Here is a 16,916-nt window from a genome sequence, read left to right on the forward strand (position 1 = left end):
AATCAAGTTCTTTTGGAAGCTGCGTTAACCCTTTCAAGACTCAAAATTACAAGGACTAATTAATTAATTCATATGTAATGATAGCTGTCAGATAAAGTATAAGATATAGAGGCAGCTAACATAAACTACAACAGAGAAACTGTCACATTTGACACAACAATGCAGAGGAATCTAAGAAAGACAAAAGGAGAACCCTGGGAGTGAAGCAAGAAACCTATAGATGCTGAGGTGTGGGTTTTTAGGATACTCACTACTTTCTGTAATTTAAAAATATAAAGAGGTGATTATTTAAATCTAGACTTAATTTCAATAAAGGTGTCACTGATCTTGAAAAATCCATAAGGGGAAAATATTCTGACTTCTATGTTTCAGTATATATTCCAGGCAGATTTATTAACCTTATTTTAAGTTATAATAAATAAATAATAAATACAGAAATCTATAGTTTCTCAATAATAAATAGAGAACTTTAGATTTTTATATAAACATGGTATTTAACAGATAAGTCTGATGTTACTTCATTTTTTTTTAAAGTAAGCTCTAGGCCCAACGTGGGGCTTGAGGTCATAATCATGAGATCAAGAGTCAGTCACATGCTCTACTGACTGGGCCAACCAGGTGTCCCAGATCTGATGTAACTCTAAATCCTGTATATCTCATAGTGAAAGACAGCCTTTTTGCATAGCTTTGTTTAGGTTCTGGGATCATTTTGAAAGTTAACCTCATAGCATCATAAATGAATGGGTTATTTTGTTTGTTTCAATTTTTAAATTAAATTCTAGTTTGAATGATTTTGAAATAAGTGTATTATAAAAAGTAGTCTCCCCTGTTGTAGATTACCAATAGTATTAGATATCTTTTAAATTTACTCTTTCTTTAAACCAGTGACAGCATTCACGTGCAAATATTGAGTGTGTTCTGTGTACTCAAGGAATAGAGCATGTAAGAATAAAAGAATGGAACATGTATTCCATATCTTGATCCTCAAGCGATATGAGGATCTCATTGAGGCAAATGGAGTAAAAAATAATAAGAGTTAGAGAACAATGCTAATATATATAATTCAGTGGGAAAATGGTGGCATTATCTTTATCCTAAAAAGAAATGAGTATTTTGGAAATTTTCAGGAATTTCCTGTAGAAATTTATTCTTCATGGTATCCAGAACCAACTTTGGAAAGTGTCTGAGATTCCGTATCTAAATTATTTGTGGCAATTCTCCTTGCCTTGTAAGAGTATTTATTACCTCTCTCCTAGACACCAAACAGATCTTTCTTCCAAACCTTTCCTCTTCTGGCCTTCTCAAAGAATCCTTTAGTCTTTCAGATATGTGATCATGTGCAATTCTATGACTGAGTAATAATAATGGGAAATTAGAGAAAGAGTGAAGAGAGATAAAGCAGAGGTAAGAAGAAGAGATATTTTGCTAATGCAGAACTATAAAGTTCAGGATTTGTACTGTTAATATAAAATATCAGTTGAGTCAACATGCATTAAGACTCTCTAGTTTATAAGGAGTAGGATGAGGTGTTAGCAGAATGGGGTCACAATGGGGTCTGAATGCCTATGCCAGTTAATCATGCCGTGCCCTATTGTGCTCTGCTGGAGATACCCTGGTTGGGGCCTAAAGTCTATATATCTGTTTTCAGAAATAATGCTGATTTGAATGCTGCATGCCCTGTGGCTCATCTCAGTTTTGTATGTTAATAAATGCTAATAACTTTTTGATCAAGTGCCTAAATATTTTAAGAATCATTTGAAAATACTCAAATACTTATAATAGTGTTACATTGTCTGCTTTTTAAATTTTGTGTGTTTTTTGTTTAAATTCAGAGCTTTTCCATTCTCCTTTAAGTCCTAGTCAATTTTCTGTACATTAATAATTTATTTTTGGCATTGCAATATAAGTCCTGTGACTTATAAAATGGTCTTTTACTATCTTGTGAAATGCACAATTCTGTGTGGTGACTCTTTCACTTTCTAGTCCTTTCTTCTGGATCATCCTCTTCCTGCTCTCCATTTTTTGTTGAAACTCTGATCATCCTTTGAATTTTAGATCAAGCCCTATTTCTTATACAAAGCTTTTCACAATGTAATAGGACTTTCTCTGTATTTCTGTTGCTTGACACTCATATAACATAGTTCAAAATGTAATTGATTGTGAGTTATTTCCCCTAGCTGATGTTAAATCTAGTTTCTCATTTCTAGTCAAAATGTTAAGTGCCTTAGGGGCACCTGGGTGGCTCAGTCAGTTAAGTGTCCAACTGCGGCTCTGGTCATGATCTCACAGTTTGTGGGTTCGAGCCCCACATCGGGCTCTGTGCTGACAGCTCAGAGCCTGGAGCCTGCTTAAGATTCTGTGTTTCCTTCTCTCTCCGACCCTCCCCTGCTCATGCTGTCTCTCTCTCAGAAATAAATAGAAAACATTAAAAAAATTAAAAAAAAAAAAACAAAAACAAAATGTAAGTGCCTAGTGAAGAGATAAACTCTTAACAGACTGGAGAATTTTAGAAATGAATAGACATAGGTTTATTTATGACAAATTTTTATTTGATACATTATTGTTCTACAGCATTCTATTCAAGATGACTTTACTTGGAAACCTCCAATGCCTAAGCACAAAGTTGGTGTTTTATTCATTCTTACTTAGTGAATTCTTGAGTATAGCTTCTTCAAACTAACCACCGAACTGTACACATCTAATGCTGTCACTGATTTTGAGCTGTCTTTACTTTGCTGGTGCATTTGGGCTGTATTTTTTTTTTTCTTTGAGAATCTCTGTCAGAGTCCTTTACTAAAAAAAAAAAAAAAAAAAAAAAAAATGCAAACTTTATATCATTAGTATAATATCAAGCTTCAGAGTCAGTTCTTAGCTTACCAGTTAAGAAAGAGATGGCCTGGGGTGCCTGAGTGGTTAAGTGCCCGAACTTTTGGCTTTTGGGACATTGTCTCAGGTCATGACCTCAGGGTTCCTGAGTTCAAGCCCCACATTGGGCTCTCTGCTGTCAGCCTGCTTGGAATCCTATCTCCCTCTCTCTCTGCTCCTCCCTCACTTGTGTTCAAGCTCTCTCTCTCTCTCTCTCAAAAATAAATAAACATTAAAAAAAAGAAAGAAAGAAAAAAGAAAAAGAGAGAAAGGAAGGAAGGAAGGAAGGAAGGAAGGAAGGAAGGAAGGAAAGAAGGAAGAAAGGAGATGGCCCCATTTATCTGTGCCTTCACTTTAAAGCATCTGCTGCCCCAGGTGATGGCTGCCCCAGGTGATGGGGGTGGGCAGGGGGAGCTAAAATTTGAATGTTAATCTCAGAGCAGTGTACCGTGGGAGACACAATTATATATGTGCTATAGATTCCCAATGCATGGTTTAGATTCTCACTTATACAATACTTTTGATACTTCCATATCGAATTTCCTTAGTCCTTTTGCTTCCGTTCTTTAACTTAAGTTTCCATTTAATTTAAGTTTTCTTCATCTTTGTGAATTATCTATATGTGGACAATAGATATGCCAGAAAACTCACTTTGGTAGACATGTTATTATGTCCAAAGGGTCACAAACACTTAAACCCATCCGTGAAGGCATGCAGGTGCGCTGAATAATAAGTGCAAACGCTCCAAGTGCCCTGAATACCCAGCTGCAGTTGGATTCCATTGACTATGACATTGGCCATTGGTTTCCGGGCTGTGAATGCAACCATGCCCATACCTTCAGAAGCCTTGTGCAATGCAGGTGTGCACCAGAGGACCGTGGCTTCAGAGCTGCCATGGTCTGACTCTTTGATAGTATTATAATAACTTCTACTTCGAAATGTGCTTCCCACCTATCCAAAGCAGATAGAGTGGTATTTCACAACTGGCGTGAAACCTGGAAGCCCTGTTGGCAGTGGATGAACCTAAAAATATATGTGTTTCTCTCACAGGTTTTTTTATTATGTGAACTATGTTTTCTATCCTGCTTCCTGAGGGCCAGTTGTTAGGAAATAATGCAAGTTTCTGGACTTGTAACCGCATTTGTGGTATCATTGCCAACATGTAAACATTCATCCTCATGAAATGAGCACATCAGCATATTGTAACAAGATTCACGGCCCCACTGTCATTATCAAAACAACAAAAGAAGCTGTCTCTCTCTTTCTCAAAATAATAAATAAACATTTTTTTAAAAAAAGAAGCAACAACACATCCCACAGGTGTGTTTGTGTGTTAGTTCCTTGATCAGTAAAACATCAGATCCCTGTGCACAAGAAACACGGGAAATACAATGCAATAGATGAAAGATTACTTAGCTAAGGAAAAGTGGTTGGTTTTCTGATCCCACATTTTCCCTAACCTCTTCCTTTTCTTTCCTGCACAAGGGATGCACCAACCTTATTAAAAATTGTGCTAAAATTAAGCCTGGCAGTCATGTGAACGCTGGCAGAATAAAAAAGCGTGTGATAAAATTGTAATATATTTTTTTCTTTCTTATTCTGACACAGAAAAAAAAAGTTTTGAGACAAGTTTCCAACACTGTCTCAAGAAATAATATCGAGAGTGAAATTTTTACCCCTCTCATAGACTGAAATCAGAAGGTTTATTTTTAACTAATAGGCTAGTAAATGGGACATAGAAATCATAAATGGAAATAATTTGAATGAATATAGATTAAGGTGCCATTTACACAGAATGATTCACCCTATCATCATAAGAAGTGTAAGGGATTTATAGGATGGTAAAGGAAAGTAAGCGAATAATCATCAACCGCCAAAAAAAGAAAGAACTGTTTATGTTAGAAAAGTGTCAGTTCACAGGATCTTGTGAATTATGTCAACTCACTGAAAGGAAAATTTAATCACAGATTTGTTGGGCTGTATTCTGATGAGATTTCTATTTTAGCATTGATCCTTTTTATCTGATATGTTAGAATATATTTGGATTAAATCATAATCTGTTGTGCTCATAAGGAAGTGTGTGTGCATGTGCAAAATTGAGTGTGTGTGCTGAAGAACAGAAAAAGACAGAGAAAACAAGCTGTTCTCATACCAGCAAAACCTTTCAGTAGGAAACGGATACACAGAAACTGCCAGTCGAAGGTCTTGGTTTGTCATTGCTTCCTGGTGAATAATCTGTGATGGGTACCTAGTTTAGATTCCGTAGAGTTATCCCAAACACGAGTGCCAGCCATAAATAGAGGTGGGTGCCTGCTTTCTGCTTTTTCCAGACAGCTAATTAGGTGTTATGAAAGCTTGCGTTGGTGAAAAGGTAAATTAGAAATAAAAAAGAAAAACGAGAATAAAAAATGGACTTCCATTTATAGAGTTGTCTACTTGGAAACAACTCTAATTTTAAGATGCTGTTAGAAACAGTATCAACCACCACTCTAAGAGAAGAAAACTATGCCTATTTAAAGCTGTTTACAAAGCAGAAATAAAGCCATTTTGTTGACAGTCAAAAAGCAGAGAAAACTCTCTCTCAAATGCCCTTCCCCCATGGCCACCGCATTTTAGAGCTTCCTCATTGATTTGGTTTTCGGATTTCTATGACACCTTTATTTCTTCATTATAAAAAAATTAAATCTGCTGCATATCTGAAATTCTTATGCTAGGAGCGATATGCATGTTTTTGTACATATGGGCTCTGGAGGACACAGTCACATGGAAAATAAGGGGAGAAAATCCTTGTATGTTTTCTAATAGTTTCCTAAGTAGTTATAAAAAAATTAGTTGCCAGTTGTGTGGTATAGTGCTTTGAAGACAGGGACGATAAGCTTAATTTCTGGTTTGTGAGAAAGTCCTGCCTGAGTGAGAGAGACTAGAATAAAGAGGTAGGCTAACTCAAAGTAAGAAATTTTATGGGGGCTGGCTCCTTGGCACGTTCCCTTCGCAATGAACACAACGGAGTCTTGATACATAAGGATCGTTTCCCCAGACTCCTCCCAAAGTAATCAGATTTAGTGAAAACTCCCTTAATCTTTATTAGTCCTTACTGGTTTAAATAGTGCTTCGGCTTCAAATTATAATCTAATACATAGTAATCTTTGGCACCTTTTACAAATCCTTGCAAAGGATCAGTACCCTTACTGATATAGTGATATTACAATGTTAAAGTCACATTGTAAACATGAAGTTATGGAAACCTTTGTGGAATATGGCTAAAACCCAATAATCTAAGGGCAGGTAGTTTGACATTTTACCTGAATTTTTTTTTTCTCGCAGAGATGTAACTTCCACAATGACAGCTCCTAAGAAGGTATATTTTGGCACCAAAGATTGCTTGCCTACTATCGCTAAGATTAAGTTATTAAACTGCTTTGTCTAGGTTAAAAAGAGAGCTTTCAGATATGTCAGCCACTATGAATATGCAGATTTCAGACATCTTTATGTCTAAATCTATTTGAATTATATAAAATTCTAAAATCAGAGGTAGTCAAGTTGTTGATCCAATCACAGATTTCACACCGACGGTTGTAGGGCAAAGGGCAAAGGGAAAGATTGAATTGTTGTTGGAGATTGATTTCTACCTACAAATGTACATTGTGTATGTAGTGCTGTATATATGTAAATGTGTATATATATGTGATTTTATATGTATTTATGTTATCTCCTAAATTATGAATATAGAACATTCCTGTGCATTTCATTTTTTTCATCTGTATTTCTCTTGTGGCAATAACTGCTAGTAAATTTTCAGGAATACGTTGATTATACATTTCATTTTTAAAATTTTATTTGTACTATATCCTGGAGAAAGTTCAAATTTTACACACACACACACACACACACACACACACGCAAAGATCTCCACGTGTATGTGTGCATGTGTGGTTTATTGTACAGCTGAATTGCAAGTACTATAATCATTTGTGTGACTTTACATAGTTTGCAAAAATACATAAATTAAGATGGAAAATTAAAATAATCAAGATGACTATGCTTAGATTCCTCTTTTTTTTTTTTTAATTTTTTAATGTTTTTATTTCTAGGAGAGAGAGAGACAGTGTGAGTAGGGGAGGGTCAGAGAGAGAGGGAGTCACAGACTGAAACAGGCTCCAGGCTCTGAGCTGGCAGTCAGCACAGAGCCCGACGCGGGGCTCAAATCCACGAACCGCGAGATCATGACCTAAGCGAAAGTCGGACGCTTAACCGACTAAGCCACCCAGGCGCCCCAGAAAATAATTGTTTTAAACTTCATACTGCTTGTGTATTTGTTCTGGAAATACATGAAAATGGTGAAATGCCTCACTGCATTTAGTCTCAGCATATTTCAGTGAAATTAGAGAACAGAGAATCGTGTTCTGCATATGGTGAAATTCAGGGCAGTGCATTCGCATCTTGTGTAACTTTTGTANAAGACAATAACAAAATGTCCATTTTCACTTAGGAACTTTGTCAATATTTTATAAATTTTTTTAATGTTTTTTATTTATTTCTGGGAGAGAGAGAGAGAGACAGCGTGAGCAGGGGAGGGTCAGAGAGAGAGGGAGTCACAGACTGAAACAGGCTCCAGGCTCTGAGCTGGCAGTCAGCACAGAGCCCGACACGGGGCTTGAACCCACGAACCGCGAGATCATGACCTAAGCGAAAGTCAGACACTTAACCGACTAAGCCACCCAGGCGCCCCTTAGATCCCTCTTTTTGAGACCTTGTGTAATACTCAGATATGGCTATAGGAGTATAGAAAATAATTCTTAATACTAAACAAGCACTTAAATTTATCAGGCTGTCACATCGTCCTTCAAGGAATCATACATTTTAAAAATGTGACACTGTAAACTTTCCCTACTGGTAGAATTGCCCAGAGTTCCAGCTGTTGGACTTCAGAATAGTTTTCTCTTTGTAATATAAGGATGCTTATCTGTCAGTTTCTCATCTACATGCCATTTGGATTATGACATCTTACTTGGCAAAGGGTGCGTTCTGTGAAAGGGTAATCATGTTATATTGAGGAAAGGGTGAAAATGAGGGTAAATAATTTCTTTGTAATATCACATTAGTCCAGAAGAAAAAAGTGGATCTTAGACTTGGATCAATTATTTTTACTTCTTTCCAGGGTCTCTGAGTTTGTTTTCTGAAACAAATATCAAATCCATGCAAATAGCGGCTGTCTATATAATTTGCTTCTTTTTCATTTCTGTTGTATATAATTGGACATATCTATTGTGGGATCCATTTTCCCTACGGGACAGGAAGAAGTTTCATTATTTACCTTTGTAGCTCTAGGTCTTGAGAAAATACTCCACACTATTATTTTTATTATACATTCTTAGCTTATTGAGGGGATCTTAAAAATATATAGGAAAAGGTATACATGACAAATCTTCCCGCACAGCTCCCCTTCCCTCTTTTCTCCCTCCTCCCGCTTAGCTTTCCTTCTGCTTTCTTTTTCTCTTCTATGCTTTGCATTTTGTCTACTTTTAAGTCTAGGCGGTCATTCGATATAGACTACCTGTGTCTCTTTTTTGTACCTACCTATTCATCTATTTACTTATGTTCCTTCAGAAATAATTTCACTTTCTCATAAATTTTTATTTGACCCTTGGCAGTTATAGTCCACCTTTTGCTCATGGTTTCTGCTGTGTGTCCATTAGATTTTCTTCACTGTCCAGGAACTGCTGCAGTCAAAATTACAGTCTAATCAGAAGGTGAACAGCTTATAATGTATCATAATCAATACTTAGAATTTGCTCCCTAGGTTGGGACCTAAAGGAGTGGAGTAAAAACCTGCAGATTTTTCAGCTGTGAAGTGCAAACAATCATTTCATGTTGATGGTTTCAAATTCAAGGTCGATTTATACTCTCATACATCTGCATTATTCTGTCTCTTTTACTCTCTTCTTAAATTCATATTGAATTCATTCAGTGCTAGGCCATCCACATTGCTGAAATTGAAGGCTAGTCAATATTGGAATATAAAACTATGTTAGCATTTTCAAAGAGAGTGTATGGGTTGTAAATGAATTTTTTTAAAGTCATGGTAGGGCACCTGCGTGGCTCAGTTGGTTGGGCATCCCACTTCGGCTCAGGTCATGATCTCACGTTGGTATGTTCGAGCCCCGTGTTGGGCTCTGTGCTGACAGAGCCTGAAGCCTGCTTTGGATTCTGTGTCTCCCTCTCTCTCTGCCTCTCCCCAGCTCACACTCTGTCTCTCAAAAATTAATAAAAATACTAAAAAACAATAAAAATAAAAGTCATGGCTTTAAAAGCTACAAAAATATTACCCAATGAAATAGACAGTAAAGTCTACTGTATTTGTGGAGGATAAAATTGGTTGACTAAAACGATACACATTTTTTCCTAACACAAATGGACACAGATGTAGAGATAATTTTTATAATTCCCATGCAACATAGGTAGAGAACACAGATACCTGATATGAAAATTTTCTGATATCCATTTAAAATGTAAAATTTTAAAACATTTAAAACATTGTTCATTGTTTTTAAATTTCTATTCAACTTTATATACATACAGGAAGGCTTAAAATTTATAATGTTAGATTTTTCTCCTGCTGTTTGTGTCCATCCAACCATCTTCCAAGACACAGATAGTATTTGAGCCTATAGGTATGAGTATTTGAGTTCACCATTTTCCCTTGCATTACATAATAAACTTAATATATTTCCTTTGTTCATATGAAAATATATTTTTGAAAACATGACAAAATTTAAATAGAGGCAAGCTACCTGAATACATTTTTAACATTTCACAAATGTGAATGACACATGCTATGAAATACCACAATGTTTTTATTCTGTCAGAAAACTATTCTAACTTCTTTGGAAAAAAAATAATCTCATAAGAAATCATTTTCTCTTAAAGCGCTTTGAGATAAGTCAAGTCGTAGTTTATGTTTTCTTTTTTATTTTTTTTATTTTATTTTTTTTTTAAAGGTAGCCCATACAGATACTGTTTGACTCTTTTTTTTTAATGTTTTTATTTATTTCTGAGAAAGAGACAGGCAGCATGAGCAGGGGAGGGTCAGAGAGAGAGAGAGAGACACACAGAATCAGAAACAGGCTCCAGGCTCTGAGCTGGCAGTCAGCACAGAGCCTGACGCGGGGCTCGAACCCACGAACCATGAGATCATGACCTGAGCCGAAGTCGGACACTTAACCGACTGAGCCACCCAGGCGCCCCTATGTTTTCTTTTTTAGATAAGGAATTATTTATATGCTTTAAATATGAACTCAAATTTCACATATGACTTTGAAAAGTGACGGTATAAATGTGTCAGTGCTTTCTATTTTAATAGAAATACGGTGCTTTCTATTTTAAGTATCTTCCATGTGGCTTTTTTTCTCTTGCACAGGACACTGAATTTGTAGTGATCCTCTCACATCAATTAAATGGCTGTCCCAAGGGTTTCTAAGTGTGTAGGGAATTCTATTCCCATCACGCAGAGGTAAAGTGTAAATATCCTCTCCTGGAAAAAGAAAAAAAAAAAGGCCTTTATTTAAAAGGAACCATTAAACATAATGGGAAACAATCATTTGTAGACAAAAGGGGCAGCTGGGAAGGTGTAGCTCAAAGTTATAGTTCAAAATAATGGAGGTGGTAGAATTATGCCGCTATTGTCATAATGAAGGAATTTTCTTTCATATTTTCTGTTCAGCATCTTTGAAATAGAGATCATTAAAGAATGCTTTATTTAGATTCTCTGTATGCCTGTTGGACAAGGAGAGAAGGAAACATTGTCACAGAAGACATTATCATTGAAAACAGGAAATCATGAGTTGTCATTCATCTGAACTCTGTTGACTAAATCCATTTTCACCTACTTATGCCCAAAACTAAAAGCTGAAGTGAAGGAAACTGATTGCATGATCCATACCCAAATTTAATAAAACAGGAATGTGCAATTTTTAACAATTTTACTCGTAACATATTCTGATAGAAAATTCCATTTGCTCCTCTCAGTAGGAAAGGTAGGCTTTTAAAGGAAACCTTTTATTTCATGACCGTCACCAAAATAACAATTACAAGCAAAATAAGGATAAAACATGGGGGAAAAAGCAGCTTAGGACTTGTTATGGAAGTATGTGGTCTAGTTTTTGCCCCATTATTTGATTTGAAAAATTAATCCTGGTAATCCTTTTTGAAGTTCACTGTTTCCAGGATGGGTTATACGGAACAAAGACTAACTGAAAACTCCAGGAGGTTAGTTTACAGTGATGTTCTATTCTACTGAGAATGATTCTCCAATGGCCACTTTTTACTTCTTCCCAGGCTATGGGAATTCATTAATATCTAGAGGATAGACTTAAATAAAACCATTGTCTCAACCAGCAGGTTTATGCAACCATCCTGAAATGTTTTAATTATTGTTTTCTTTTCCTTTTTAATTAAGAGACCAGAGGTCAAACAAGCCCACTGAGAGCTGATCGCAGCCTCAGTAGAAATTTAAAAGCAACCCTAATGATTGGATTTGCTGTTTTCTCTTTTGTTTTGCAGAACCAGAAGAGTGCGTTAATTGCACAGATGAATGCCGAGTGCTTGGTCATTCTGACAGGTGTTGGATGCCACAGTTCCCTGCAGCCAATCAGGCTGAAAATGCAGATTACCGCACAAATCTCTTTGTACCCACAGTTGAAGCTAATGTTGAGACTGAGACTTACGAAACTGTGAATCCCACTGGGAAAAAGACTTTTTGTACATTTGGAAAAGACAAGCGAGAGCACACTATTCTCATTGCCAATGTTAAACCTTATTTAAAAGCCAAACGTGCCCTGAGCCCTCTCCTCCAAGAGGTCCCCTCAGCAACAAGCAGCCCAACCAAGGCATGCATCGAGCCTTGCACCTCAACGAAAGGCTCTCTGGATGGTTGTGAAGCAAAGCCAGGAGCCCTGGCCGAAGCAAGCAGCCAGTACTTGCCCACTGACAGTCAGTATCTGTCACCCAGTAAGCAACCGAGAGACCCTCCGTTCATGGCTCCCGATCAGATGGCGAGGGTCTTTGCAGATGTGCATTCTAGAGCCAGCCGGGATTCCAGCGAGATGGGTGCTGTTCTTGAGCAGCTTGACCACCCCAGTAGGGATCTGGGCAGAGAATCAGTGGATGCAGAGGAAGTCGTGAGAGAGATTGATAAGCTTTTGCAGGACTGCCGGGGAAATGACCCTGTGGCTGTGAGAAAGTGAGAAAAAAAAAAAAAGCATTGGCATTTTCTTGTCTCTTCTGTTGATTTAAAAATGATCCCTCCTGGTGACAACCTTTTTCACAAGGATGAAGGGATGAAGAAAGACCAATGCTGCTTTAAGGCTTTTAGTGAACATCTGAAGTGCCCACAAGTATGTTCTTTTCACTGCTGTTTCTTTTTCAGAGATAACAATGGTTTTGTTTTGACCAAACTTATATTAGGACAGAGTTAATGATGCCGAAAGAGAAAAAGAAAAAGAGAGAAGAAAAAGGGAAGAAGACCAAGGAGGATGAGGAGACGCGTTACCTTTTGACAATCTGTTAGGAAGGTATGCAGCATGAGAGCTGAAGTATTTCTGATCACTCTGAGACTGTCCTCCGTGATTTATGCTGACTTAACTGTTTACCTATAAACCCCATACAAAGCAGGGTCGTAATTTGTGATCTGTGGTGGATTTCTAGCCGTCATCACAGGCTTCTACTTAACGTCCCGGAAAGACCTTGCAGTAGTCCAAGCTACACCAAACATTAACACATATTTGTGGTAAACATTTCTGTATAAAGTTACCTGCCACACATATAAACACAAAGAACATTCCATATCATCAGTCAAAAAAAATTAAAAAAAAAAAAAAACTTGGTCATTTGTAAGACACTTCATGTCGTATAAAAGTTAAATGTAAAAAGATAGAGTCCATTTTGTCCTGCACACACATAGACTACTTCACTTCATTAAAGGAGAAGAAATTTTTAAAAAGTTTAAAATGCCTCTTCAGCATTTTAGTGTCCAACAAACATATAAGTAATGATGGGTATGTTTTAAATTTGATCTGAAAAATAGTTACCTTTGAGTGATAATATTCAGAGGAAATGAACACTATCAATATGTTTTATTCGTTTCTGGACACTAAAATAGCTCAGGAAAGTGAAAATGTCTTAGACATCACAAATCACGTGACCATTTAAATGTGCAAATGTAAGAAGATTCAATGTGTTTACATCAAATGACATATTTTTATTGATTTATTGCAGATTCAGTGCATATGAGCCAAATTGTTGAGTGTATAAGAGCTATATTGTGTATTTTATTAAATTAATATATAGTTGTGTTGCAAAAATATTTGGGCTTATATTGTAAATGGCGAGTGTTGCCTCGGTAGCTGTCGAACTCTATGAGTTTTGTTTTTTCCTGCTTCCTTTTCCCCATGGAGTGTGGGAAGCAGTGCCTCAGAGCAAAGTCTCTTGTTTAATGTATAGTCTACCAAGTACTACAGTACATAATCTGTTCAAAATGTGTTTGAGTGAGCGGATGGAGCTAACTGAAAGGTCAAAAAATACATCCGTCAGTCATGGTTATGTGCAAGTCCTTGTAGAAGCTTTTATTAAAGTCGCGCTAAATCACAAGAATCATATGTGTACCAATACCTGAAACTTGTTCACGTTTTTTCAGTAACATACAGCTTCTGCCTATGTAGATATCATAATGTTGATTGGTTCTCAGAAGTATCTTAAGGCGTTCAAGATGTGTGTTCCCATTATATTTCAAACCATGAAAAATGCTTTAATGCATGTATGGTACCAGCACTGGTTATTTGCATTGTGTTGTGTTTTTCAACAGGTCTGGGTCTTAGCAAAATGTTTTTCCTTTTTCTCAGTGCTCTTCCACCTCCTTTTATTGGTGTCCTTCAAGAACAGTACACCTTCTATTCCTTCATTTGGTTACACCTTTTCTTGTGACATTTAGCAAGTTTCAAACTTAACTTCCATATGAGGCTAGGAAACCTCAAATTTCAGGAATTGGGAAAAACAAAATTAGCACTTGCAGAAGTAGCAGCAGATGGGAAAATGCCTTGATTGACATTTTCCTTCAGTGTTGAAAATTTTTGGCATTTTACGGCTTCATGACAAACAGTTTCCAGCCCATACCTTACAAAATGTGGTGCTGAGTTAAATAAAGGCTGTTTGTGCACTGGAGCAGAAAAATGTGTTATTTGCAAACTGGTGGAGAATTCTGTGCCTTCTTTTCTGGCCACCAAGCCAGTGTAGAAACAGCATAAATGTCATAAAACCATTATATTAAAAACAAAACAAAAGCAAACACAAACACCGAACTGAATTAAGTTTTGTAATTTTAAACCTCAAAAAATTCAACTGAAAATATTTCCGTCAAATGCCGTCAAGATGTTAGACTGTACCTCGTTTGCAAAACCACTTTGAAAGGGAAGAGCAGACAACTCCCATCGGCCTTATTCTCTCGAGAACGAGATTTGGTTCCTAGTAACAGCCTTTCCAAAGCTCTACTTTTGGTTTTTATTATTCATAAATGTTTAAATTAGAAAAGAAGGGATCTTGTACATGTGAAACCTAATTGACCCTCTATATTTTGGACAATTTATGTATCTGAAATGTGTTGTCTCTGTTATGATGTTATTTTTTGCCAGGAGACTACAGGTTGATTTAGCTTGATAGCTGAAATTTGATGGAAACTAATTTCCATTTAGTCTTACCAAGTGTCGCTTCTCTCTGACTAAACAGATAGCCGCGTAGTTCAATCTAAGGCAGTATATAAATGAGATCAACAAAGAGAGTAGGGTTTATTTTTAAAACATTCTTAACGCTGAGTAACCAGTTGTTCAATTTATTATATGTGTCTGAAGACATTAAAACACTATAAGATTTTAAGAATGGGTTGTGCCAATGTGTGAGGGATTTACCTTTAGGCTCTCTGTCACCAGTGACTTACTAGTGTTAGCTGTTTAACACATTATCTGTATTTAGTAGTGATTATATATTTACACGTTGGTGGTAATTTCAGCAGTCAGGACGCGAGGCTTTTATAGTTGAGTTGAGGGAATCTCGCCTTTATTCATCTGGCTGGCGACTGCCTTTATCACAGACCTCTGGTGCTCGGCTTCCAAGGAAGTCTATGAGATGCCAAAATCACCCCTCCATGAAGCAACGTGCTCTAAGGGGTGATGCTTGATCCAACAGTGATATTTCAAGGGGTTTCAGCATCATTCAGAATGGGGAAAATTGTCTTAATTCACATGCTCCAAATAACCAACCCCTCAAAAAAATCCCACACATTCAAAAAGAATAATTTGATAATACTTTGTCTTTTACGTCCTTAAATACCTGAAGTAAAGCACAGACTAAGAATTTATAGAAATTTTTGTAAGAAAGTCAGAAACTTCTGAAGATTGTTTACTGATAAACTAAAAAAAGTCAGTAACAAAACAACCTTTTCATTAAATGTTAATGATGAAAGATCTTTTCATCAAAGTTCTAAGTAGTGAGAATCAGTGTTAGTTATACCTATACCAAAGTAAACATGAAAGAGACATATCATGCAATTTTAAAGAATGCTTTCATATTATTCCCTAACCTTACATACTTATCTTTATTGCAGGCAGTATACAAAGATTGGCTCACTACTCCATGAATTCATTGAATTCCTAGTTGGGAGATGGACTCTGTTTCATTTTCCTGGGATCTTGTAAAACATGACTTCCCTTTAAAAGATCTAGGCAGTGCTCAATTTAAAGAATGACACCATAAAAAAAAAAAAAGTAATGTAGTAATAGACCAGTATGCTTTATTAGAACTAGGTTAAAAGCTGTTTGTTGCCTAATGGAGTAGAAGTTGCTGAGGTCAACAAGTAGACTGAGGTCTGGCATAATATATGCCCACTCATTATTGTCTAATTATATTCTTTTGACAACAGACAGCATTTATCACAGCATTAATTCAAATGAGAGTTTTGGCTATCAAGATGTGTTGATTTGAAACATAATTGAATGAGACCTGATTAAAGTCTGACTTTCCTGGCCCCAGTGTTTTGCAGGTTGGCTATTCCCATTTATCAGCCCCATCACTCCATAAGGTTCTTAGCTGCACCAAGCGATTGGTGAACAAGGACAACAACAACAAAGCAGCATACATTGTATGGATTTATCTCAACGCTATTGTTTAATGGCTGTGTTTAATGTGACCTATCTGGAAAATGAGGACTCCGAATAAAAAGCTATTACTAATAGTGGTGTTGCCTTCCCTTGAATTCATTAACATAGAGGGGATGTGTTGTACACCGTGTACCACAGGGACCCTGACCATAATTATTTTGGAAACCAACTGTGGCGTCACAGCTGTTTTTGCTCGTTATTTGCTTGCCAGTAAAGTAAGATTTTTTTGAAAAACTTCTTGAACAGTAATATCACGGGGCTCCCAACAAGAATGGGTTGATAGTCTTTCGGATAACTGATAATTTGGCTGGTCAAATGGTTACTGTGGAGTCATAGCCTAGATACTGTGGCTTTTAATTTTTACAGTTGGTTTGAAAATAATTTGGGACAAGAACCAAAAGGACTTCAGATAAAGTCCCTTTTTAAAACCTTCTCATAATCTACATGATTGATGAAAACACATACTTATACTGCCTTTTAAAGTTAATATATACTTACCATGGTACTTAAAATAATAACCCTCTCTTTCTACTTATTCAACAAACATCTACTGAGTTCCTATAGTGTATTTGCCCTGGGCTCCTATGGCCCAGAAATAGATAAACAGTAATCAAAGGAGTGGCCCAAGGGTCACAGTCCTGTGGGTTAAAACTAATAGGTAAGTTCTAATGCACCTTGCTCTCTATAACTTGAATTCAGTTGTTTGCATTTTTTCCCTGGTTTCTCCACATATCCCTATTTCTACCGTCTCACTCCCAATGAATGACATCTCCTAAATTAAAAACAAAAACATAATACTCTGCCCAATTGGATTTTTCTTTTATTTTAATTTTCTTCTGACAGCATAAT

At 36.6% G+C, this 16,916-nt stretch overlaps 1 protein-coding gene across 1 annotated transcript in view; it reads left to right on the plus strand.

The window, feature by feature from the left end:
- Positions 1 to 16,141, plus strand: part of PCDH17 (protocadherin 17) — a 99,286-nt gene extending 83,145 nt beyond the window's left edge. Inside the window, exon 4 of the mRNA XM_039253051.1 lies at positions 11,425 to 16,141. Within this exon, the coding sequence (XP_039108982.1) occupies positions 11,425 to 12,107 (683 nt within the window). The 3' untranslated portion in view covers positions 12,108 to 16,141. The remainder of the gene's footprint in view (positions 1 to 11,424) is intronic.
- The last annotated feature ends 775 nt before the right edge of the window (positions 16,142 to 16,916 follow it).

This window comes from Hyaena hyaena, unplaced genomic scaffold (assembly GCF_003009895.1).
Source record: "Hyaena hyaena isolate Hyena2069 unplaced genomic scaffold, ASM300989v1 scaffold_437, whole genome shotgun sequence".
Taxonomy (NCBI): Eukaryota; Metazoa; Chordata; class Mammalia; order Carnivora; family Hyaenidae; genus Hyaena; species Hyaena hyaena.